The sequence below is a fragment of the Sabethes cyaneus genome, chromosome 3 (assembly GCF_943734655.1).
Source record: "Sabethes cyaneus chromosome 3, idSabCyanKW18_F2, whole genome shotgun sequence".
Taxonomy (NCBI): domain Eukaryota; kingdom Metazoa; phylum Arthropoda; class Insecta; order Diptera; family Culicidae; genus Sabethes; species Sabethes cyaneus.
In genome coordinates, this window is record NC_071355.1 from 97,702,652 (window position 1) to 97,729,634 (window position 26,983).

The 26,983-nt window shown below is 37.4% G+C and overlaps 1 protein-coding gene across 1 annotated transcript in view; it reads right to left on the minus strand.

The window, feature by feature from the left end:
* Positions 1-15,017: 15,017 nt before the first annotated feature.
* Positions 15,018-26,983, minus strand: part of LOC128742086 (uncharacterized) — a 121,498-nt gene continuing 109,532 nt past the window's right edge. The window contains exons 12-19 of the mRNA XM_053838297.1: positions 19,564-19,663; positions 19,383-19,505; positions 18,978-19,325; positions 18,418-18,917; positions 16,669-16,808; positions 16,485-16,606; positions 16,214-16,428; positions 15,018-16,148 (exon numbers count right to left, since the gene is read on the minus strand). Coding sequence (XP_053694272.1) covers positions 15,904-16,148; positions 16,214-16,428; positions 16,485-16,606; positions 16,669-16,808; positions 18,418-18,917; positions 18,978-19,325; positions 19,383-19,505; positions 19,564-19,663 — 1,793 coding nt within the window. The 3' untranslated portion in view covers positions 15,018-15,903. The remainder of the gene's footprint in view (positions 16,149-16,213; positions 16,429-16,484; positions 16,607-16,668; positions 16,809-18,417; positions 18,918-18,977; positions 19,326-19,382; positions 19,506-19,563; positions 19,664-26,983) is intronic.

A 26,983-nucleotide genomic window follows, 5' to 3' on the forward strand; every position in this document is an offset into this window, starting at 1 on the left:
AGTAGACCTCAAAGTACGACACTGGTCTAACAAGGCATTCGTCGCAGGTTCGACTGGAGAGCCTGTAATTGTCAAAAGGTTCATAGCAGTAGCCCTGTAATTGTCCTGTACTCTTTACAGCTAGTTGCGAAATCAGTCGTATAAAAAACAGAAGGTCAAGTTTCGATAACGGAATGTAGCACGTAAGCAACTTTAATCATTTTAATATCGACTTCTACAGGTCGAGTTATTTTGAACTTCATATGAAAGAGTAAATGTGTTTTTGTGAAGAACGAACATTGGAAGAACTGGGAAAAATTATATTCAAACTGTGAATTACATAATTGACTGACCACGTGGGTCTTGAATCCACAACTCTCAATTTCGCGTCGAATGCGTTATTCAATTACACCACTGGCCGGTGGTGTAATTGGATAACGCACTCGACGCGTGTGGGTTCAAGTCCCACCTGGACAATCCTTTATTTTTCGCAGTTCGCATATAAGTTTTCCCAGTTCTACCAATGTTCGTTTTTCACAAAACATATTTACTCCCTCGTATGTAGCACGTAAGCTTTGCTGTAGCTGTTCATAATTTGAACACTTACAGCAAAATAAAATGGAAGCGTTGAAAGCAAATGGGGTTCAAATTATGTTGGTTATCTTATTTAGCGGCAGTTTGATAATTTGAAAACTAAATTTGCGTTTTTCTCTCGCAATGAGCACAATTAGAACTTGAAAGCTCTAACAACATCGTGTTCCGCAGACTTTTTACATATAAATCACCCGTTTGAACTTTTTCTCGGTCATTTCGTGTAGAATGACCCGTAGGTAAGTCACCATCGATGACATAAGAAGAAATACAATCTATAAGATGTTAAACGCGTTTAACTTTTTTTTTCCAAAAAAGTAATTATTCCTCATTCTATTTGTAATATTTGAATAACATTTTTGATATTTCTGTATACACATTTTCTTTCCACACGTTCTCATGGCAAAACTAAAGGAACGTGTAGAAAAGAGCTGTGCGATGTATACATTTGTGTCAAAAATGCTTAAATTGGATAAGTTTTCTTCTTTTTTATTTTTAGGTCAAAAATGCTGTTCAAATATTACGAACACACATTATGCCGTCCGCCATTATGGTTCGTAAAAAGATGGTTACTCCAATTTAACTGAATTAATTCTATCATCGAAACTATGCATTACCAAGCATTTTAGTAACTACCTCCATATCCGCCATATCCTCCATATCCACCGTATCCTCCATATCCACCATATCCTCCGTAACCTGCATTTCCTAGTCCACTAAGTAATCCATAACCTAGTGCAGAGCTTGCAGCTATAAAAGAGGCCACGATAACGGCTATCACCTGCAATTATATTGTGGATTTCCTTTAATATTTAATTAAAGTGATTTTGTTCGTACATTTCTGCAACATCCAGAATAATTTCACAACATGAAAATGTAATGACCGAATTAAAAAGCAACACATGAAAAGTATAGTTACTACATATACAGAGTGAATAATAATAATCGTCAGTAAAGTAATTAGTCACAAAAATAAGATGCTTGCATAAATTTTAACAATTGCATTCAATTATTCTAATTCAAATTTTTCTTCTTTTGTCAGTCGCAATCGTTGTTGAAAAGTGTCACAGCTAGAACGCATGATATCCTGAGGAATTTCATCCAAAATCATCTCCAAACGTTGCTTGAAAGTATCCACAGTCAATTCTTTGGTGCACCCTACTTTGCTTAGCATGTAACCCCATGCATAGATTTACTTTTGGTTTCCATTAGTTTAGAAACACAATCTGCTCGCAGTCTTTCGCAGCGGAAATGCATTGTTATTTTTGACTACAGTCACAATGGAACGCAAAGTTTCGGTTGATAGCCACGGTAAATTTGAACCTGGTGAATTTTCGTATAGGTATAAATGCTGCCACATCACTGCTATTCATTCAATGACACATTACGATTGATCCTTGATAAAATCGCGGTGATAAATGAATGAAAAATAATACCATTCAGAAGAGTAGTTCGATTCGTCTGGGTCGTAACTGAGCACATGTGAGTCAGCCAAGTATTTACTGAAAGCAGTTATCTGAGGCTTCACTTTTATTTCTGTTACGGACATCACTAGCAAATGTTAAAAAACCGCACTCCATATCTTTTTAAATTATTTTCATTCACACTGTTATCTTAACTCAATTATAAATATTACACAAGTTTCAGTTTCTTGTTAACAATTCGATTGAATAAAAGTTGATCAACTGCCATCAACATGTTTGCCAATTAATTCGGTAATCAAATGTTGAGGTCTCAAACACTTGTGTATTAAATGTAGAATTTGGAACTGGGCAATAATTTATCGCTATATTCGATCACTTACAATGCAACGCATTTTTTCGGTTGGTTGGTGTACACTAGCTTTTCAATCTTGCAAATTTTCACACGATCGTTGTCAGGTGACGATCAGTCTCTCACTGGAACTTGGGACTTCCAGAGGCTTTTCTCTTATATAATTTCTGTTCGCGCGGCAAAGCGCGATGCGTTTCTTTATTCAATTTGCTACTCTTGACGGCGCAGAAACAATCTGACTCATAGTGTTTAGTTGCCGGTAGTATTGCCCATATCAAAGTCTTAGTCGGCGAAGGAAAAATAGTTTTGGCGTCCATAGATCTTTGGTCTAGTTTGCATGGTGGATGAAATACGTTGAGAGGCAACGGCAAGCACGTGGGTGGTTGAATCGAGGCTGTGAGTTCTGGTAATTTTCGCAGACAGTACAGTTGAAACTTTTGTCTCGTACCAGTCTGTATGGGTAGTTTGTTGACGATATAAGAAAGGTCAGACTGTGGCATTGAAAATTGTTTGCCCAAATATTGGTCAAAGATGTTTTTTCCTCGAGCTAAATGACCTAAAAGAGAAAATATTTAATTGTAACTTTAATTCATCATTTACTGATAGGTGAATAGATTGAATTATTCAGAAGATTAACCTTGTAACCAATAGTTATTTTATTGTCACATTGATTCATATTTATAAACAGGTTTTCAATTCAGAACGATAGTATTTTGATTTGTCCCTCGCCCGAAGTCTCGACCCTAAAACTAAAGCACGGCAAGCGACTGCAATTTTTATTTAGCCTTCTGTCAAGCTTTGGCTGAGGCCGATGCCGGCCCATCTGGCCAAAGACTGCAAAATTTGCTCTGACAGTCCTGCCCGCCGAAAACGAAATGTAGTTTCATGACACTACAACTCGAATGGATACTGTACTGTACTGATACTGCAAATTAGTGAGTAGACACACTGCGAACCTGGACAGTAGACAGTAATGCGAACCTAGCTAACAGGGGAAATAACTCACTAGATGTTTATTCTCAGACAATAATTATTGGAGTTTTTCTTTAGATTATTTAGAAATACTTTGGTGTTTTTTTAATTGTTTTCAAATGTGTTTTAAAAGCGAGCGATTTGTCATTTAAATAAAATGAGTTGGTAAAATTCCTTATTAGGTCGAGTAGGTATCAGGCCTTATAAAACTTTTGATTCAAAAGTATCCAGTCACCAATTAGCGTAAAATTTTAAAGATTTTCTTACAAAGTATACCGTACAAACAACTCAACGGAAGTTACATTACTGACGCTAAAACTATATTTACTAATTTTACTGGACGGTACTGGAAATATGCATACAATAAAATAAGGTTAAATCATTAGCAACAACTACAGTGTGACACATATGTATTCGAACAAAAACAAAGTTAAATATTTTTGTAAATAAAGGCTTTATTTCGAATTTCAATTTCAACAAATTTCAACAAACAATTGCATCTCTATTGAATCGCCTTTTGCCTGGATAACATGCTTCGAATGCTTTTTGTAGTCGTTACATACGGCACGCACTACTTCCATCGGAATATCATCCTATATCTTGTTGGTCATCCAAATTACGATATTTATAATCTTTGAGTTTCTGCTGCATGTACCCCCATGTACAAAAATCCAGTGGGTTCAAATCAGGAGAACTTGGAGGTCATTCCATTTTCGATATGAAATTCATCAGATCGGCTTAGCACCACGTCTCCACAAGATTTGCAGTGTGGGCTTCAGCTCCATCCTGTTTAAAGCAGTAATATTCTTCATCATACATTTCTCGAACGTAATGCATCAAATTTTGTTCTAAGATCATTTCTTGATAGTATTTTGCATTAACTTTCACACCCTTGTCAATAAATACAAGAGGAAGTTCCCCTTTCTATGAAACGCCTCCCCATACCATGAACGCTGATGAATTTTAGTATCATGGTACATTCCGTTTGTGCTTTGGAACGTCCATGATCGAAACCGACCGCAACAGATCATTTAGAACATGATGCGGGATTTGAAGAATAAACAACTTCTCATCAGAAAAGATCACTTCGGAATCACCGTGCCGACAGTAAGTTGTAAGCAGGGCTTAAAAAGGGATCGCAAGTTGAATGTGACTGCCGTGAATGCGAACTTTCCGCATTCAAACTCCGATTTTTGAACGATCATTTGACCGTTTTTTTAATCCACTCAAACTGCCGCTTGCGCTGCTGCAGTCGTACAATTCATGCGGCATCTCAGCAAAAGCAAACAGTCGATCTCCCGTTTTGCTTTGCGCTTTGAGAATATAAACTGCAAACTGACTGGAAGCATACGGTGACGTATTTTTTCGTTTCTCTTTTTGTCTCCAAATCGGCTGCTCACAGTAAAAGTTTGTCACCCAGACGTCGGTCCGACGCAAGCAAAATATTCGTTTGTATTGGACGGAGTCCGACCGACTTCTTCCATGCACATGTAGTGGTTGTTTTTTTGTAGTATTGAATCATACGATTGTGCGGTTGCTTTTCGTAGCGTGGTGATTGCCAGTCATTTGACTGTTTTGCAGTCATTCGCTGCTCCAAACGGTAAAGGCAACTTGATTGAAACGAAAATGCCAAAAAGTTTTAGAAGCCGTTCGTTCTGCAGCGTGCAGTCGGCGTTTGACTGAGCAAAATGCCAGTTGTGTTATGCATAGCATTCGTATTCCACCTCTAAACGGACGGTGTGAACTTGAATGCGCGTTGGTGTGACTGCGGTAGAAAAAAAGGATCGGTCGAAGCCCTGCCTGGTTGTAAGCCTCGTTTTCTTCCGAATTCCTTCGTTTTATTACTCTGTTCCTTAACACCTTCCTTCAACAACCAGTTCTTAACATGTATCAAGACAAAACTGAAACTTTCGGAAAGTAGGGTAAATTGTCAATTGTTGCACAGCTACGCACTCGTCTACAGCAATTTGATGATTTTGAACAAATGAAAACAGTTTTTTTTGGCAAAACCACTTACTATGCCGATAGACTAACATAAAATAGGTTCCGCTAGCCATCTGTGAGGAATTTCTTACAAAAATCGTGTAAAATACGTTTTTTGCATAGCAACTCTGCACCTCATTATTGCCCACCAAAATAACCTTCAAGTCTTATTATTGCACAGCTTACGTCCAGTTGTTGCACAGCTTTTGTTTTGACCTTTCCTCGCTGTTACATCGGCATTCTGCAAGTTGTTTTATTTATGGACAAAGCCATTTATATATATATATATATATATATATATATATATATATATATATATATATATATATATATACAGTCAACCAAAAAAGTATTCGGACAGCAGCGCATAAAATTTTCTTTTAGTAATTTTGCACAGTATTTTTGCAAAGAATGGTAACACATATTTTTTAAAACAATGTTTAACTAAAGCATATTTAGATGCACAACAAAAATTCGGGGAAAAGCTTTCCGTTTTGAAGATAGGGTACATATGGTTTGAATTCCTCAAAAATGCAGCCAATAAAGTATTCGGACAGTTAACTATTAGTTGAAACAAATGTCCTTTCTCGCTCATCTACTACCTCGTAGGACCATTTACAATCTTGATGACCTGTTTTAATCTGTTTGGGATAAAATTAACAATTTTTCAAATATCCCTCTGTGAATTGCTGACCATTTTTTTACAAGAGCTCGGTTTAAGTCATTGTGATAAGAAATCGAATGATTTCTCATTTAGAAATAAAATTATCTAAAAAGATGTTCAAAAGGGTTCAAATCTAGACTGAATGCTGATGTTTCGATAGCTCTAGGACAATTGTATGGTGCCTACCGCTTACAATTATCGACAGTATGTTTAGTTTCAACATCCCGGTACAATATGTATGTACCGCACAATTACAATTTTGCTTTAATTTCACCTAAAATTGTTCAGATAATTGAGTTTACACTTAGTTCTATCCAAAAATATATATCTTTGCTACCTCGGAGCTTTCCAAGCATCCCAACAAGGTATGACACTAAACGCATTGCTCGTTCACTTGCTGACGAGTGATTTTTCGCTTGTAACCCTTCTCTTTTAGTTATTCTTGCATAAGGGTTGTTGATGTCATACCTTGTTGGGGTGCTTGGAAAGCTCCGAGGCACCGAAGATATATATTTTTGGATAGAACTAAATGTAAACTCAACTATCTGAATAATTTTAGGTGAAATTAAAGCAAAATTGTAATTGTGTGGTACATACATATTGTACCGGGATGTTGAATCTAAACATACTGTCGATAATTGTAAGCGGTAGGCACCATATAATTGTCCTAGAGCTATCGAAACATCACACCCAAAACTTGAAACTGTTACTTTAAAAGGAATAACGGAAAATTCTTGTTTTAGTAACAACATTGTTACTTAAAGGGTAATACCGTTCGTCGCTGGTCGAATAATAACATATACCAATGCATATTGTATACATTATACAGTTGAAGTTTCTGTTATTTGTGCCTACACTTTGATTTACATGAAGTAATTTGCGGTTTCGTCACTAACCAGAATGACATTAGCTGAGGATCGGTTATGTAGGAGTGAGAGGGGAGCGAAGAGTGGAGGAGAGGATCCGGGAGTTTGATATTTGATGTTTTTGATATTATTCCTACTGCAAACAGCCTCAGCGAGGGCCTCAGCTAATGTCAAAAAATCCTTATATGTGTGCGTGGTGGAATACTTCATTCGCTTGCCTGTTGCTCCCAATACAAAAACGTTGAATGTGAATGTGCGTTGTATATTGAATTTGCTAACTGTATAACGTTTGCATCGGGGGACTAGCAGCCCTATTCCTTAGAAAACAGCAGCAGCCCAGCCCATGTATCACAAGCCGTATACGAATATGGCTAAACAATTATCCGATTGATTTGACGCCGATTTCTGCAATAAATGCAACCAAACATCCATTTGGGACTTGAATTACCAGGAGCATTAGATCGGGAATGACAGAGAGTAACAGGAACAAATTTAAAAATGCTTACGATATGTTTGATGCAAACTGCAAAAGTTTTGCCTTCTACCAGTCCGCTGGTTTGTGATCGGAAAAGCGTAGTTGTATTGGTTTAGTCTGATAATTCATGCCGATACGAAAAAGAGAAGCATGATGGCCAAAACTACCAGACTCAATTAATTATCAGATATTTTGAAGGCAGTAATTTTCCAATTACATATATTTTTACAGCTAAATTTGTACAAATTTGCATTAATAAACGAAGAGTTGTTAGCAGCATAAGCTTCTGCCAAGGCAAAAAGAAATGTTAGAGAGTATTTTTAATTATCCGTTGTGGAAAAACTAACTAATATTCAGCCACATTCAAATTTCCAATAGTAAAATAAAACTAGCAGCTCTGGTCAGGACAAGTTCAGCTTCATCTTAGGGTTCGTTTGCCAGTTATGGACCCTTTCCATATTATGAACCGTTGTTTACAATATTACTTCCAGCTTAAAAATATTTTTGTGAAGATGCCACTCAAAACGGGACACTTTACTTTTATAAAATATTTTATCAATTCGATAAGCAAAGGAACGAATATCCACTAAATGATTAAACGATTTACAGAACAAAACATGCCACTGTTTGTAAACCTTCTCTATATGTAAATACACTTCTTTTTACAAAGCCAATCGTTATCCTATTGTAAACCTCGAAGGTCCATAACAGCGTAGCGAACGACTTAATAGGGGAATAAACGTAGCGCTTGCTATGTTGCGTATACGGCGTATTGCGTATTTATGCTGCCGCTACTCGCATAACAGTTCGACCTCCATAGAAACCGGAACTGTAATGCGAATATCGGCAGTATATACACGGAATATATCGTTTACGCAACATATCAAAAACTACGTGAATACCCCTAATAAGAGAAATATGTAAGGCATGGTCAGTCAGTGTGAGACATGGTTCATGAAAGAAATCAACTCAAGCATAAAAAGGTCCAACGCTGGTTAATATACCCTATCAAGAATCAACTGGAAAATACTGACGCCGGCTGGGAATGGATTAATGAACAGTGGTTTGGAAACTGGGAATTGGTTTTTAAAATCACAACTGCTTGTTCCTGGCGCTAATATACACATATAGCAGCGCCGCCAGCAGTGAGTGAAGAATAGTGAAATGAACTCGAATATCATACCAATACAGCTACAAGATTCAATCCGAAACTAACACATGTACAGCAGTTTGTGAATGTGCGGTTCACTCCAGCAACAAACACATAGATGTAGCTGTCATTTTGCTTGTTACTTTTGGGTTGTTATTCTTTCCGTCTAACGTACGGTCATAAGACGCAAAGAATAATAGATTATTGCTCAAAAGTAACAAAATATTCCCCGTAAGTTTTGGGTGCAGCATTCAGTCTAGATTTGAACCCTTTTGAACATCTTTTTAGATAATCTCATTTCTAAATGAGAAATCATTCGATTTCTTATCACAATGACTTAAACCGAGCTCTTGTAAAAAAATGGTCAGCAGTTCACAGAGGGATATTTGAAAAATTGTTAATTTTATCCCAAACAGATTAAAACAGGTCATCAAGAATGTAAATGGTCCTACAAGGTAGTAGTTGAGCGAGAAAGGACATTTGTTTCAACTAATAGTTAACTGTCCGAATACTTTTTTGGCTGTATTTTTAAGGAATTCAAACTGTATGTACCCTATCTTCAAAACGGAAAGCTTTTCCCCGAATTTTTGTTGTGCATATAAATATGCTTTAGTTAAACATTGTTTTAAAAAATATGTGTTACCATTCTTTGCAAAAATACTGTGCAAAATTTCTAAAAGAAAATTTTATGCGCTGCTGTCCGAATACTTTTTTGGTAGACTGTATATATATATATATATATATATATATATATATATATATATATATATATATAGTATCCTTAGTATCCATTCTGGACCTGGAAACCTCGCAATAAACGGTGAACAAAGGGAAAAATTGCGTTGATATACAAAAAGCAACACCGCAAAGAAGTGAACTGTCAAATGCGCGTTGCAGAAAAAAAAGGGGCTAGGTCAAGAAAAACAGGTATCCACTACAATTGGAAGGAGTGTCGTACGTTGTTCCAATTATTGAGCTTACGAATTTACCAGCAATTTGTGTTATAAAGACCCAATTTTATTCGGTTATTGAGCATAGTAATTTTCTATCAATGCTACGAAATCCATAGAACATGTTTCAACTTTCACAACTTTCTTAATAATTTTGACAAGTAAATCATTTGATGAAGGCGAAGTTGGGATACATGTAAGAAAATTTAATATTACAATTCGATGTAACATTCAATGGATAATGAAATTCGATAGCCGATGTTGTTGTCAAATTATATTTAACATAACAAACCGTCGAGAAGAGGTGCAAACACTACCAAGTGTGCAATAATTGGCAAATTACTCTACTTCTTATGAGGGAGTAAATATGTTTTCGTGTAGAAAGAACATTGGAAGAACTGGAAAAAATGATATGCAAACTGTGAAAACTAATTGATTCTCCAGGTGGGATTTGAACCCACAACTCTTAATTCAAGAAAGTTTGTTTTAGATTTAGGATCGAGAAAAAACTGCTTTTCGTTTTCGCCATAATATAATGATGTCATGCTCTTTGGTTTGGGTCGTACAGCATTCCGCAGGTCTTTTGAATACTAGAAAAGATACAACCATAGGTCTGCACTACACAATGTAAATTATGAACTATCTATGGGTATAGCGATGTCATCACTAATGATCAGGTGTTATGTGATTATAATCGGTTGCCGTGGCTAGACGATTATTTGAAGGAAAAATGTGCTGAGAACGCATCCCATATAATTAAATAGTAATCGTGAATGGCAATAAAAAGCAATAATATAGGAGCACATTACAGTGCGACACCTTTTCTACAGGTTAGGATAAAAACCTTGTAGCTTTGCTTTGAATTTTGACAAAATTTCAATTACTGTTCTCAAAATACTTCTTGTAAGATGTAGGATATGTTGCTGCTTCGTCGTAATTGCCTATTCCCGTCCTATCCAACACAAATTATTAAAAATAAAGCTCAAAATTATTCGTAATCACGTATATCGCCTCCAAAATAGTACGGTTATGCCAATTTTGCGCATCAAATACGATTTATTAGCATGTATATCTGTACGTAATGCTGATTTTTACCTTTTTTATACATATGAAAATGCTAGCTGGGTAAATGTTTTTTATCATTAAAGAAGTCCTACCAGCCAAATTTCCTACGTTTTTTCGTGAGACGAAGAAGAAAATGTCGACTAATCGTTTTAATTTCCGTCATTCATAAATGAAAATAACTCATGCAAGGCATTGTCGTTATTCTACAGCCAGGAAAACTTGCTTGACCTACAGAAATTTTGCAGAATAACATTTGTCATGTCGTCCTTCACAAATATATGCGCGTTAGCTTCGTAAACATTGTTGTGATTTTTAGTTCGGACGATGAAAAATTTCGATGGACGGATTTTAAAACGGTACGACGAATTTAAGAAATAAAGTCAGTTGCGTAATTTCAATAATATGCTTTAATAATCGCTTTTTAGTGATTTCAAAGTTCACGGATCGGAAGGTAAGTGTGTTTTAGTCAAATCAGCACAAGAAATTTTGCAGTATTCATTAAATCCATCCAACAAATGATGAAAATTAGAATGGCTTTACTTACTAAGACGGGAATTAGAAATAAACCCTATATTGATAACGGTTTAGCGTTCACTAGTTAATAGAGACGAGTGGCTTATTAGATCAAATACGATGCTGCTCTAATAAACCAGTCATCGTATGTTCGAGTCTCGCGTGGGCGAAGCTGCTAGGGTAAGTTAGATCGTTGCACTAGCCTCGTTATTGTTCTGTACTCTAATAACCGCTTGCGAAGTCTATCGATAAATAATGGTAATGTTTAAAAGATCCCAGTAAACATTTTTATATGCATATCAGCACAATAAATTAGTTATATGTACCTATATATAGCCTCAAAAATCGATGCACAAAACAAGCATATGCGTACTAATTTGGAGGCTATATACGTACTTCAAAATATACGTTAACAATTCAACTTTGTAGGGCTTTGTATGCGATAAGATCCGACTCAAAGCGATTAGTTTTATAATGCTATACAATTCAGTACTGGAAGTCGTAGGTCAATCACTTGCTATCGTCCAATACTATAAACAATAATACAATAAACTTGTGTGCATCTCATTAGGCTATATTAACGATCCTGAATTTATTAAAAGTTAATAACGATAATTTTCGTACATTGATATACGAGTTGGTGTTTGCTGGGATGGTTATGGCTTTGCTTTGCTTTTTAGTAGTGTATAGAATCAATAGAGTGGTTACCAGCTTCATCATATTGATTGGGAGAGCGCAAAGTTAATTAAAACAGATAAGACAGAAAGAGGCGAACCAGCTACTCTCAGCCTGCAGCTGAAATAAAGAATCAAATCAAATTAGTTAAGAAGGTTTTGCTGCTAAATGCCTGGAAATCAATGTTCATTTCCAATGCAGTGAAACCTCTGACGAATGATGATGATGCATTATAATCTCGCCTATCTTCCATCCAATAAAAAAAAAATATAAGTTACGATTTCTCTCTCTCTCTCTCTCTCTCTCTCTCTCTCTCTCTCTCTTTACAGAGTTTTGTGGCAAGAACAAGTTGGTTCTTGGCGGAACGCTCTTTCCCCATAGACCAGTACATAAGGGCACGTGTGTTTTCCTCGATGGCCGAAAAGAAAACTATATAGACCACATCTGCTAGGCCAAAGCGGAAAAGAAGCCTTCTTGATGTACGCAACAAGCACAGTGCCGATATTGCATCGGACTATCGCTTTGTCGCACGTGTTCAGCGACGAGAGAAGAAAGTTGGGTGTCGCCACGACGTTCGCTAACTGGAGAATCCCGGGTTGTCTAACAACTTAAATCCCCTGCTTTGGAGTTACCAACTGTTGGAGTGCAATGGTCCAGCATCAAGAATGCCCTTATCATGACCAGTAAGTCAATTGCCCGTCAACGATACGCTGAACTGGAGAGAGCTGTTAAACAATCTAGTAGGTGGGACAAGACAGACTGGATTAACTTCCTACTCGACGAAGGAGAAACCGCCGCCGTCAATGGTGATATCCGTTTGTTGAACGATTTATTTTTCGTTACCTTAGTTGTGCCAGGATGAATCCCAAGATGCTGCTAAAGGACAGAGGTGGTCAGTTACTGCCTGACCGTACAGAACGATGGACTGAACATTTTGAACTTTGAACTCTTTCGAGCTTTAAATGTCAGAAATTAACAAACCAACCAACAGCGCATGATGCCAGTAGTTAATCGCGTTAGTCACGTCAATTTGCCATTGTCTTGCTCGTACAACGCCGAATCAATATGCAGAACCAGTCTCTGAGAGCTACCAGGCAATAGGGCTCACAGGCAACGTAGCGAAAACTAAGCCTATGGTAGTGAACACTGACAATCTCACCAACTTCACATCACCAATTTCATCACAACTTCACCTCAACCTCGATGGTGGCACCAAGACTGATATAGCTACACGGATCAGGAAGGCCAGGGTTGCCTTTGCAGGTCTACGAAACATTTGGCGCAGATCATTCTACATACCAAACCTCAAATTTTCAACTTAAACGTTAAATCCGTATGCCGTATGGCTGTGGACAACGCAAAAACGGCAGGTATTTATTAATATTCAACATATACATATGCAACAAGGAACTCTATCGTCGATTTCATCAACGGCCGATGGCAATGGAAATCCGAGAACGTAGGTGAAAGTTGATCGAACATACCTTAAGGCAAGGAGCGAACGAAATTTGCAGAGAAGCACTCGACTGAAATCCGCGAGGACAACGAAGAAGAGGCGCACCCAGAGGCTTAAGGCAACCCAACGACATTTGGGCTGTTGACAAGAAACTGTCTTAGCGACAGATAAGAGCCATGGTGGGTCGGTAGTGGAGATTATTTCATCCATTTGTTTTGCCGGACCAGCGGACATGAACCAATAAGTAAATAAATGAAATTCTTGCATATTCGTTTCGTGGTGAAAATTGGTTTTACTGGCTCATATGACACAAAAACAGGGTAGGCCCAATAGTTACAAACATGCTGGAAATAGCATCACATGCCCAATGTTCTAAAACCTGTGCCACGAGCTGTCCAACTTCCACAAAAATATAAGTAATTTCATTTACAGCTCAAAGTTTCAATTAGTATTATTTGAGCCGTTCCTAGCCCCCCTATATATTAAGAAAACTGTAAATACCTACTAACCCCAGTAAATCGGGTGTATCGATCATACCTCCTAACATAGTTATGTAAGCAGTGCTCACCATTATACTACTTTTATAAAAGCCTGTAGGGGCTGTACTCTAAGCTACCGCAACCGAGCCAAATCAAATAAACGAGAGTAAAAAAAAGTGCAAGAGCTACCCAACTACTATAAAAAAGTGGAAATAGTTTGAATCACAGCTCAAAATTTCAAGTAGTTACTCCGAGCGATCAGCAGATTCCCTTCGTCATACTCAAAACTGGTAGAAAAACCAAGAGGAGTCCTATTTTTTGAACAAATAGTGAAAAATAGTAAATTTATAACATAATCTTTTCCTCGATAGCGAAAGGACAATCAATAAATATCAATACCAGGTTAGTTTGAATGTAATTCGCATCAAGATTGGTTACAATGCTGGTTTCTTCTTGTCAATACGTTTGGAAAGCAGACGAAGACCCGCCGTAGATGAACACATCCAGCACCCTACGTACTCCGAGTAATCACTAGTTTCTCTGCGTCATATCCAAAACAGATAAATTAAGCAGATTAACAAGACTTTTCTTTTGCGAAAATATAGTACAAAAAGATGGTTTTCCTACATTTTGACTGATGAACCGGGAAATCTACATCTACAGTGATATAGTATTTTTATTCTTATAAAAATGATAGCTGCATCAGTCCACGAAATTGTATACAGTTTTTTTGTTTTTATAGCCAAATGGTGCACACGCATTCACATTTTATAACAAAAGTGTTTCAACAATTTTTAACAACAACGCCTAAAAGGCATTTTTACTAAAATGTATGAACATGTGTCCATCGAAGACGTTAGACACAGATTGACACAATAAGAGCGCTGAATTGGTGTATTTAAACATTGGATTTATCCATTGCATCCCAACATGAAATTTGCATGGATGATAAAAAACGAATTTTATAAAATATAGGAGCTGCGACATCCAAACACCTGAACGGCAATTGATATTCCCACGTAGGTACTTATGTTTTCGTACATCTACAGTGGATTGATCGCTTCCAGCGAAAGGCATGACACAATGCAATGTCACGTGAAAATAAGATAGATTAGCGAGTGCTTGTTTTTGCACTCTTTACATCAGAATAGTAAGTAAGGAAAACGTATTTTGCTGCAACAGTATGGCGTGTCGGTTCACTGCTTGGAGACAATACTTTCATTACATCAGTACTAACCAAGGTCAACGTACAGTCATCACCCGTTAGTGACCAAAAAAGTATGTGACCCTCAACAACACGGCATATGGAAACCAGTTTTTGGGGGTGTGATATATACGGGATTTAACACAGTTTGGTTTATATGTAACAGCAATTTATTTTTGTTATACATAGATATTACAACTTGATAATCTATATAACCTCACAAATACCTGTATACATGTTCAATTTTATAAATAATTTATCATTTGACTAACGTTACTTGGCTATCCGATGTAGTCGGAAAAATTTGTTGAACATTAGCTAAATATATATTTCTCTTTCGCACAGTTCACAGTGTTATCCTTTCAGGTATTTGAACATTAATATAATTTTTACCTAACAGGTTGAACCTCTTTGTGTTCATGGAATATTTGCTACATATGGTTCAACATTGCGAAAACGCTTTACAAATGAGTAGTTTTTCATAAAAACCTAAAATCATTCGAAGGACAATGTTATTTACTTTTACTAAGATTTTTGTTCCACGAAGTAGTCGATAATAAATAAGTTACACAGATTTTATTATTCAGGGTGAATTCGATTTGGTATTCTTTGCGTTCATCTATTTTTTGTTCCACCTATATCATATCATCATGTTTTAACAATTACAGAACTGATTTGAGTAGTACTCTGTAAATGTATGCAGTTTTCGAAAGATTTAGGCAACACTATAAATAGCAGATGTATGAAAAACATCTCCGACAACATAACGATAAAACCACTTTAAACTTACGGCATTTCCGGACTTAGGCCATTCAAAGAATTATTATACTATTTAACATGTTCAACTTTTACTTAATCATATATGTTCACATGCATGACGTACACATAATTTCCACAAACAAAGCGTTGTTTTGGAATTTCATGAGTGTGGATTTTTATTGTCATATAATTTATGAAATTGTAATCATATTTTCCGAACGAATGCATCCATCAATCATCTGAAAATAAAAATAGCAAGACCCGCTTGCCAAGTTCAGTTTGGGAGCATTTTGCTAGATGTAAACATTGAGAACACGCTGAAAGCATAACTTTAAGAAAATCTAATGCACTAGACCTGCCACAACAGCAAATGGTTAGTGCTATCTTCTCGGCCAGCAACCTCGCTCAAAGAGTTATTTCCTGTGCTTCTGAAGTCTTCATACCCATCACCCCCAGATATGACTAACAGGTTAAGATTTAGTTTACTATTTGAAGGCAGAGATTTGTCTTGAGGGACCTTAGGGAAGTCATCGCTATCTGGAGTTTCGACAGATGTCAGAAATCTAACGTGTCCTGTATGACCGTGTGGAATACCTACAAAACATAAAAAAATGGTATAACATACATACATACATCCGTCTTTACTGTATTGTTTGTACCAGTAACGGCAGGAACTGGTGTGCCTTTGGACACATTCGATGCAGCAATAGTAAGTAATACACCGGCACTAGTTCCTACCCAAATAAGATCTTTGCAAGCCAACAGGGAAGTTACTCGCAGGCAAGCTGCTTTGTGTTGTCGAATAATGTCATCGCAGTTGGACAGCATTTTGCTTACTGACGGAGCCAAGTTCACTTCAAAAATTATTTCGAAGCTAAAAGAAAAGAAAAAATATCATAAAATAAATAAAATTCATAATGCCAAAAATACCTTTTGTGATGACAACATTTGATGTGTGCAGAGTTTTGCACCGATATCCAGACGTATTCATTTAATACTGCCATATTGGTGACGGGTTTCGCATCGTTTGAAATTTGAATTTGATCATCCACCTTGAAAATTTTCAGCTAATTAGTTCGACGTCATGTACAATATATTACAACACTTGCATTACCTGTAATGTGGACGTATTCAACACCTTAATAGACCCTTGGATAGCACACCATAATTTGCCGTGCACGTTCAACAATTTCGTTACAGGACTAGTAACCGTTCCAACCGATACTGTGAAAGGCGCGGTTGTATTCCATCCATCTGTTGAAGAATTAAAGAACCAGGTTGATTATTGCTGCTAAGCATTGTGTAGTAGTTCTATGGTGGTTTGAGTTACGTCATACTAGGAATTTGGTTAGGACTGTTTTTTCTAAATACTACTCTGGGTGACGTGCCTAGCCTGCAAACATTCCATTTTCGACTTCACCTTTTTTTAACAGACTTCGTAGCTAGCTGTTAGAATACAGGACAATGACGGGACTAGTGCTATGATCCTTTGACCGCTTAGTTGGTTTCGAGGTACGATGCTGGTCTAACGAACCAGTCGTATGTTCGAATCTCGGCTAGGCGTTGATGCTAAAATCAGTAGGATTGTTGCACTAGCCCCGTAACTGTCCTATATTCTAATAGCAGGTTGTGAAGTCTGGCGATAAAGTAGTGTCAAGTCTTAGAAAGACGTTTAAGCCCAAGGCATAGCTTTTGTTGCTATAATCCTAACAGCCTGACTCTAACAGCCTCTCCCAACTGAGATTCGAACATGCGACGATTGGCTTGTTATAGACCAGCGTCGCGCGTCTCGCGAGCTAACGCCCAAGATGGCTCTCCAGCCTAATGGCTATTGGCATCATCATCAGTGAGGACGTAGAGTGATTCAACCAACGTGGAACTAGAGGCATACGGAGTACCACAAGATCGGCCTCGATGACCGCATGGCAGCGGGCATGGTCTGATTCCACAAAAGGCCGGGTGGGTCAACAGACGCCGCGGCGAAGTCAACTTCCACCTGACACAGATTCTGTCAGGGCATGGTTGCTTTAGACAGTATCGGCACAAGTTTGGGCATGCGGAGTCCCCTGCGTGTCCCGAATGCGTGGATGTTGAGGAAACTGCAGAACATTCTTTCTTCATATGCCCTCGTTTCGTGGGCATGAGAAGCAACATGATGGCAGTGAGCGGACAGAACACTATTCCGAATAATTTAATCCAAAGAATGTGTTCCAGCTCGGACGTCTGGGGAGCTGTCAATGCGGCTGCTACCCAGATTGTACTTGAGCTACAAAACCGCTGGAGAGCCGATCAACGGCGAATAAACAGCCTAACTTACTGAAGTAATACCGATAAGGTGGTGCCAGGGGAGATTGAGGCTGGAGACTCGAATAGGGTTTTAGTGGGTCTGGATCCTCACGCCCCATCCCCATTAGGGGGGTCGGGATACCTAACTCCACTCCCTGAGTTGTCTTCTCAGGTGTTTGATAGTACCGTATTTTCTAAGGTGCTGAGCAGATTTCCCTACTCGTAAAAAAGACCAGCGTCGTACCTCGAGGCCATCTGTGAGGCTTGAGTGATCTTGAGGGTACACTAATAGCAGTTTGGTTATATATCTTGCATCGTCATCTGAGATTAGGTTAATTTCCCTAAAACTAAGCTATTGAATTGACATGAGTAGCACGGGTTTTCTAGCTCTTCGAAATGGAATAAGTAAATGACATTAATTGGTATTGTGAAAATATAACAGACTCGTGATTTTACTTTTTCACGTATTCCTAATAAGAATAACCATAGATTATTTTTGGGGCGAACCAACCAACGGTTGAAAGCCCCATCCAATAGTAAATAAACCATAGATTACGGTAAATTTGGCACTACTTACTATGATCCCTCGAATATACACAAACGTCCCCGTTTGCTAAGGACACGAATACTCGGTTGTTCAAGTATAGAATAGAATACACAGCACTTATGTGCGGAATCTTAATTTTGTTTTTCTTAATTCGAATGTTATCGGTGCAGTTGTACACGTGAATACAACCGTCTTCAGTGCCAAGCCACATAGTTGACTGCTGCACGTCGGCATCCTCTGTGTTTGACTCTTGGTGTCGATGAATAATCGGTAGATTGGCTGTGGCAGTAACTGCGGCAGGGTTTATTGTGCTCTCTGGTTGACTTTCCGCTTCGGATTCTTCGCTAGAACTATCCGAGTCAAGCTGAATGTTTTTCGAAATTTTCTCATTACTAACTACAGACTCATCAGCAGTTTTGGAAGATCGCTTTTCACGTGGTTTTGACGAGGAATTGACTATTGAATTAATTGTACTAGCTATCGATGGAGATTCTTCTGCTATGGCATGGGCGTCCGAATGATTGATGCAACTACAAGAAACATGAAAATTTAGTTTTACAATCGTCTTAAACCATTATTTATCAAAATACTTATTATCAGCTGCTGGCACAGAAGCCACGCAAAGAATTCTCGCGTTACATACTCCATTGCAGCTAGTCACCGTTGGCTCGGGCACCAAGCTAAGAACGCAGACTTGTCCGACGTATCCGTCACTATTACACACCCAGACGTCACGCTGAATTCCCAGGGTCGGGGAGGCACATGTAAACTGAAGGCCGGCTCGGGTTTTTCTTATTGGTACAGATAACAGGAACTCAGGGATTTGACACCGTTCGACAGTACTGGCAAGCTTTTGCTTGGCCTCCGTGAACTTTGCCTCCCATTGAGCTCTCTTATCTGGTTTAGAGAATACCGCGGTCATATTCTGAATGCCATTGCTGGAAATAATATGCTATGAATTATTGAGAATTGGTTAAAAAATTCAATTGTATTACGATGAGTTCAGCGTCAGTTCCAGAACATTTAATTGAGCATCATTGGTTTGTCTCTCCGCAAGTTGGCGCTGGACCTCTCGCTGCAAATCACGAATGGCTTCCTCGAGTGACTGATGAGGACTTCTGTAATACAATTTTGTTTTCTAGTATATGTGATTAGAACAACTAGTATAGCGATCACCTCAAACTAGCAGCAAGTTCTGACATCTGAGATAGTTTAGCGGAATCCCCTGAAAGATGTCCAATTTCCTTCATAATACGACGAACGTTCTCATCTTTGGCTGTAAATAATCGGATAGTACTAGATTATTCAGGGCGGTTACAGAACAGCTTTCTTCACCTAATAAACAAGCGTAAGTCACGTCCGCCATTTAATGGCGGATATCATCAGTAACTGATATAACATAGTTTACAAATAAACAAAATTTAATGTACGAATATTGATGGACAAGACACAAACACGTATCGCCCTTACAAAAAAATTGTAAGAGCGATACGTGTTTGTATCTTGTCCATCAATATTCGTATTGTGGTGCTCTTACGGTGGCACGGAAGCAAGAAAAAAGTGAAAATTTTGTCTGTTGATAAATTTTAATGGGGAGGCTTCGAAACTCAGCAGTAGAGTGCCATTACTTTATTGATCAGAAAATGTGAAAATTTGCATATTAAGTTTCTCCGGTATATGTAGTGTTGATGAGTCATTTTTATCCAGTAGGGGACGGTGATAGAAAATCGTTTTCTACTTTACTGAACCGAAACAGTAGGAATTTGCATGTTGTAGTTCTTGAATACGAAAAATATTCCTGTGCCATTTCTGCTCTATCTCAGATCTATGTTGATCGAAAATGGTAGAAACGAGTGACTCTAAGAGTTTCTCCTTGCTGAGATTGGAACATAACACATCTGGTTTGCTAGACTAGTGTCGTACCTTAAGGCCATTTGGGAGAAACAAAGAATTCGAAAATTATAAGAAGTGAATGCGATTGACATTTGATAAATTCAACAAGTTTGAATAGTGTCAATCTGATCGTTACGTTACCCGAACTGTCTACGGCATGAAACATTCCTAAAATGGTGTTAGGATTAAAATTTAACGCTTTTATAAATAGTTCCATATTAAAAGGGCCCCCAAGCGAGAGGAGTAGCGCATCAATATTGCTCGCACTTCGCAAAAATCGAGATGGCTTGTACATCGGAGCTAGCCTAATAGCTAGAAATGGAAAAACCAACATAATAAAAGTATTTAAAAAACATTGGTCGACAGCCAGGAAGCTTGCATCGAAGGGAAATCGAAAACCAAAAGCAGCAGTGAAAGTAGCCAAGGCTGGAACTCTAACTTTTCCGTCCGACAATTGCAAACAACCCGGACTATGCAACAAGCTGATCGTCTACAACCGAGACGGTCATAATCCGATCCCGGAAGCTGTACACTATGATGCTGACGAAGTTCCATAGCACAGTAGTCCAAAAGAGCGAAAGAAGCAGTCAAATGTATATAACCTTAGTTTAGGACATATATGCGAACGGTTGTTTGGAAAAACATCTACTGCCTTTCCTGAAGTTGTTCATGATTGTTCCGTGCTGTTTTGGACTGACTTGGCATCCTGCATTACGAGACAAAGGTTATGGAGCGCTATGCCGCTTACAATATGCAAGTGGTGCAAGAAGGACAACAACCCTCTCAATACGTTAGAGCTCCGCCTAATCCAGAAGAATTCGAGGTCGAAACTTGAAAAAGGCTCAAAAACTGTTGGAAACGAGATCCAGTATACTGTGACTTTGGAAAACCAAATGAACACTGTATAACCAATAGCTTTCATATGTTAATTTTGAAGTGTTGCATGCGGCGAAATCGAGTCCGTAACAGGCCCTCGGCCTAAAACGCGTGGTATTCGTATTAGGATTATTTTTAAAAAGGTTTTTGAATACTTGTGTTTCAAATGAATTTTGATGGTTTGTATATCAATCTTTTTAGAAGTGATGTGCCAATAATCTGCATGGAATCTATCAAGTGTTTAATGTTTTGCTTTTAATGGTAATCTAATGACAATTGAACTCAAAGTTAAGCAAGATTTAAATCTGAAGTTAAAGGCACCTTGACTCACTCAGCCTTAGGAGAGATGTCACCAAGGCATGCTTCATCAGCGACCTACTAATGTCCTACATTGACTGCCCTGAACTTCTCGATCTCTTAGACGTGAACATCCGCAAACGTGCTCTCCGTTCCCACATGTTCCTCGATATAGGGAGATCCAAGACAGACTATGGGATGCATGAGCCAATAAAAAATATGTGTCGTGTTTTTGAGAATTGCTTCGAGTGCTTCGATTTTAACTTGTGTAGACGTGTTATTAAAAATAATTTTGTAACAGCGTTATTGGTGTGATGTTGTATATGATGTTTGTATTATCTGTAAATTAATTTAAGTGGAGTCATTGGAATTGTTTTTAACCTGTTGACTGTGTATAAATAAATAAAACTAAAAAAACTAAAATTGAAGAAAAAGCTGCGGAGCAGTTAGAGTTCCTCTATTATCAACTCAACTACTGGTAATGGTTTCTCATATGATTTATGTCTTTTAGTGTTGGTATGATTAACGAATGGGTGATAAAAATATTTTCGGAATAACAAAAACAATAATTGTCAAACCAGAACTTTGAATGGACCTTAACTGAGGCATTTCTATAGCTACTCACATTAGCAGTGGAGCACGTGACAAGCTGATTCATTTTTGGCGCTAGCTCGTCGGTGTATTTAGGGTAAGTGATTTGTTTTGGACAGTGCATTAGTTTGGGTTTAAAATTTGCATTACATAGTTTTAGTGCATATTGCAGCAAAACAAATGTTAAATGTATTTTTAGTGTTAGTTGTAAGTAATCTAATAAATAAAGACCAAATGATGCAGTCAAATAGATAATTTCAAGCGATAATCAAAAGTTAATGCTCTAGTAGCTTTATGCATAAAGAATGAATATTTAGTAAGCTATGAAAGCTACGTTGGTGATCAAAATATGGGAGCGAATTATTACTCTTGGTCTAGATATTATAGAATATCTGAAAGCTAGATTTTGCCAGTCATGACAGAGATGTTGATTTATAAGCGGATATTTATTTTATTCAAAGCAATCCGGTTATCGCAAATAACCTAATGGATAATAGTTAAATGACGTAAATTGAAAAAATAACTTCACTGCGTCTTTTTCTCTTTTTTTCTAGATAAAAATAAAACACCATGAGTCTCCATTACCTTCTAGCAACTTTGTTTCTCTAAAAAATTATATCTTGAAAAGCAAAAAATTATAGGTCTCTAATTTTTTATGTTAAATAAAAAATTCACAGTTCATCAAAAAAAGGATAAAAAGTTAGGCTTTTTGATGTTTTTGCATCGATGCATTGCATAGTTTAAAGCTCTACCTCGGTACTTTTCTTAGATAGCTCATTAAAATACCATTCATATTCCGCGTCAATGCTTAAAACGCTATGACTTTTCTAAGTTAATTTCTAAGTCTAAGTAGGTAGTTTGGGATCATCAATTATGGGTTTAATTATTTTCGTAAAGGAAACAATACAGTTCCAACAAAAACGAAGCAAATATTTTTTCAATAACAGTTTTTTCTGTGGAATTGCTGTATACAACCGTTGATAATAATTCACCACTTTCTTACTAAAGATTAATAAATCAATGCAATTTAAAGAATTCTAACATAGGTTGGTCAAAACTGAGAACGCTTGCCCTATCAAAACGCATTATTATACGTGTCTCCGTGCAAAAGGGTACATGTAATCAAACGATCAGATACAAGTCATGTTACAAATTAAAATGCACATACGACTGACGTCGCACGATATCAAACAAAAACACACAATAAAGATTTCCAAAAACCAGACAATCGTTTGATAGTACACGTTCTGATAACGACATCTAGCGCCATGTATTGGTTTGAAACAAAAAGCAACAGAGGAAACTTCATGCGCAGGGGTTCAATCAATTTGAATTTGCTAGTTGGTGAATACAGATGTACATAGCCCAATCATGCCGAAAACACAGGAGACGAAATTTGTAAACTCCCTCTTCTTGACTAATCTAATACAATCACAGTACGGTGAATCGGAAGTGAAAATTAAAGCTTACGATGTAGAACCGGCCACAGCCGAGATAAACGACCCGTACGCTAGGTCTTCCATGAACAGGATCCTTGTGAAGTGAGTATCTTTCGCGGAACTTGAGTGTCGAATTTGAAGCGAAATTTTAAACTGAATAACGTTGTTTTTTGCACAAATTACAGATATGTCTCGAAGGAAAATCCTACCGAAAATATAATAACATTTGTGGCAAAAATAAAGCCTGCCGAAGGAAATCTTGTGGAGGAGTTTAAGAAAAGTGATGTATTTGATAAAGAAATTTATATTTATAAGAACGTGATTCCAAAGATGATTACCACGATTTCGAAGCTTGGAGGAGCCGTTGAACTAGCACCTCAGTAAGTACCTGTCAGCTGACAACCTGTTGCATAAGTTGATAACAATTCGGCAATACACATGACAAGACTATTCAATGCAACCCACTCGAGCTTGATCAATACCAAATGATTGGGCTTATCAATTTTTTTTTGTTCGTTCAGTTGATAAATATATCTTATACCAGAATTATGTTAACAGATATAGCTATGGTGAGTAATTCGACTACTGTCGGTCATAATGATAATGATAAGTTGCTTGCCAATAGAAGCTTATAATACATTATTTAATTTTTAGAGTGGCTCAAAAAGTTGTCAGTTTGGTTGAAATTTTTTTACTAGGATCTTACTATTTTTTGGAATTTATGCATTTAACAAAAGTTCAACGCGTTATTTTTTCCGAAAAAATAATGTTGAGTTTGATTCAAATCCCATTAATACTTTAAATATGTTTTTATTCTCAGGCTTATATACTCGTCAGACGTTTCTTCAAATATATTGGTTTTGGAAGATCTAACTGTCCGGGGATATAGTGTCGAAAACCAGCAACTTGGATTGAATTTAGAGCAAAGCCGAATGGCAATCGAAAAGCTAGCATTTTTCCATGCTGCTAGTGCAGTACTGTTAGTGGAGGTAAAGTTTTATTGGAAGTTGGGAATACTATTTTATGTTTACACTAAAGTAACGGTTTATTAAGGTCTATTTTTAATATTTTTTGGTATTTGTCTGTATTATTAAAATTTAACGAAGGTCTCCTGAAGACCCTTTAATGATCTGGTTACAAAATGTCAATGAACCTCTAAAATTTCCCTATCATGTGTTTTTAGCATCCTAATGAGTTCACAAAATTTACGAAAGGAACATTCCATTCTGACCACACGAATAAACTGGAATACTTTTCAAACACCATGACTGCAGTTGCTGAAAATGCATCGGCACTGGGAATTAACTTTGATGTCGCAAATAAATTAAAAACTTTACCCAAAAAAACACTACAGAAAGCTATTGAAGCCTATGGCAGCGATTTCCATGGATTCAAAGTGTTGAACCATGGTGACTTCTGGACCAATAACATTATGTATAAGTATGATAATACTGAGCTAATAGATGCTGTTTTTGTAAGTATATTAAACAATCTAACTAGTGATAGATAGGACTGGCTGATTCTAATCCATTCTAATGTTTTAGATTGATTTCCAAAACTGTGTTGTTGGTTCGCCTATAATAGATTTGGTGTACTTCCTAACATCGTCACCTTCGTACGATGTAGTGGAAAAATCGAAAGATGAACTAATTTACATATATCACGAAACATTGTCATTGCTGTTGCAACGTTTAAATTACAAAAAATCGGTTCCATCCTTAATTGAACTGCAAGTGGACCTGCTTAAGCATGGTGCTCTAGGTAAGTGACAGAATTTTAAAATCAGTCAGTAAGACTGAATATAAAAACTTATTATATAAGTCGAACCGAACAGCTCGACTCGACTCGGAATTCGGAATCAGTTCATTAAATGACGAGTTGACCTCTATATGTTTCTCTTCTGCAGCGGTGATTTTTTCCTTAACCACGGCACCATTCTTACGTACCAAAAATGCGCAAAATACGCCAGCGATGCAACCTACACTCTACAACGAAGGCCAAACAGTTGATATAATGCCTGTCTTGAAGGCTAATGCTAGCCAAATCAATCAGCAGCTCAAAGAATACGATCTGCGCGGTTTGCTCGATTGGGGAGCAGCTGAGAGCAAGATTAAAGGACTAATGGGACGTTTCCAGAATTAAAAGCTGCTGTTAAAGTTAGATTAATAAATTTGTTGCTATTTTTTGTATAGAAAATGAAAGGTGATAGTGAATTATGAATACAAACATTTACACCAAAATGTTTTACCTGACAAATTTGACCGTCATCAAATAAGTACTTACTTCAAAATGTGTTAATAAAACCTTCAGATTATTTCTCAGAGAGGTATAATCAGTAATACGTACTGGGAGTACGAAGTATTTCGGTCCGTTTCTCAAAAGTCGAAAACTGATTTATTTCAAAATGGATATCAATCGCAGAGGAATTACTTGTTGTATAACTCCCAATGAGTCAGCAAGGTCCTTTTATGTTTAATTCGGATCTTCATCTAGTAATGCAATTCTACGTCTTCGTAATTTTTTGGAATAACTTCCCGCAAATGCTGCTTAAGCATAGAAAACAGTCCATGTAAAAAATATGTGTTTTTGTGTGCAACAAGAAATAGAGTATCTTGATAGAGTATCCCTCGAAAAATAAGTGGCAAACTAAAACATGATGTCATTGCCATCGCTAATATTTGAAAGTTTATCGCATCTGTTCTCTCTGAAGCATAATTATCACTAAGTTCGACATTTACGTTACAATAAACAAAAAGCGAAACTGACAAACATCTGATGATTTACTTCTCTAGAACTACCGAAATCAGCTGTTCTTTGAAACTTTTAAAATAGGCAGAGCCTAACTAATTTATCCACCCAATATTTTTAAAAACTATAAAATGTCGTTCTACCAATGCTAATTTTGACCTACATCAAAATTGAATGTCCCACATCAAATTGAAAATTTTGAACTTGTGGGTAGCAGCAGTTTAGAGTGTATTGTTTACAATGTATTTTTATCGCTGTCAGTTTTTCTCTCATCGAGACATCGGAAAACAACTCGGAGTCGTGCAGTCAACGGTGAGTCGTGTGATTAAACGTTACTACGAATGTCTGAGCATCGTACGGAAGGAGAAATGTGACCAGAATGGATTATTCTATTAGTATCGTGAAAGCGTTTAAGCGGAACCCCAATGCTTCGGTCAGGGATGTGGCCAAAAAGCTGAAAAAACTCATTAGTTCAGAGAGCCAAGGACCGAGAGGGACTGCTTAAGTACAACGTGCCGAAGGCTCCAAATCGTGACGAACGGAAAAATACGGTGCGAAAGTCACGGACTCGGAAACTTTACACCCAGATGCTGACGAAGCCTCATTGTCTTATCAGGGATGATGAGTTTTACGCCAAGGCGGACTTCCGACAGCTTCCGGGGCTACTATCCTTCATCACCCAACACAAGATGGATGTTCCGGAGGAAGTAAGGAAGCAGAAACTTTCAAAATTTGCCAAGAAATACATGATT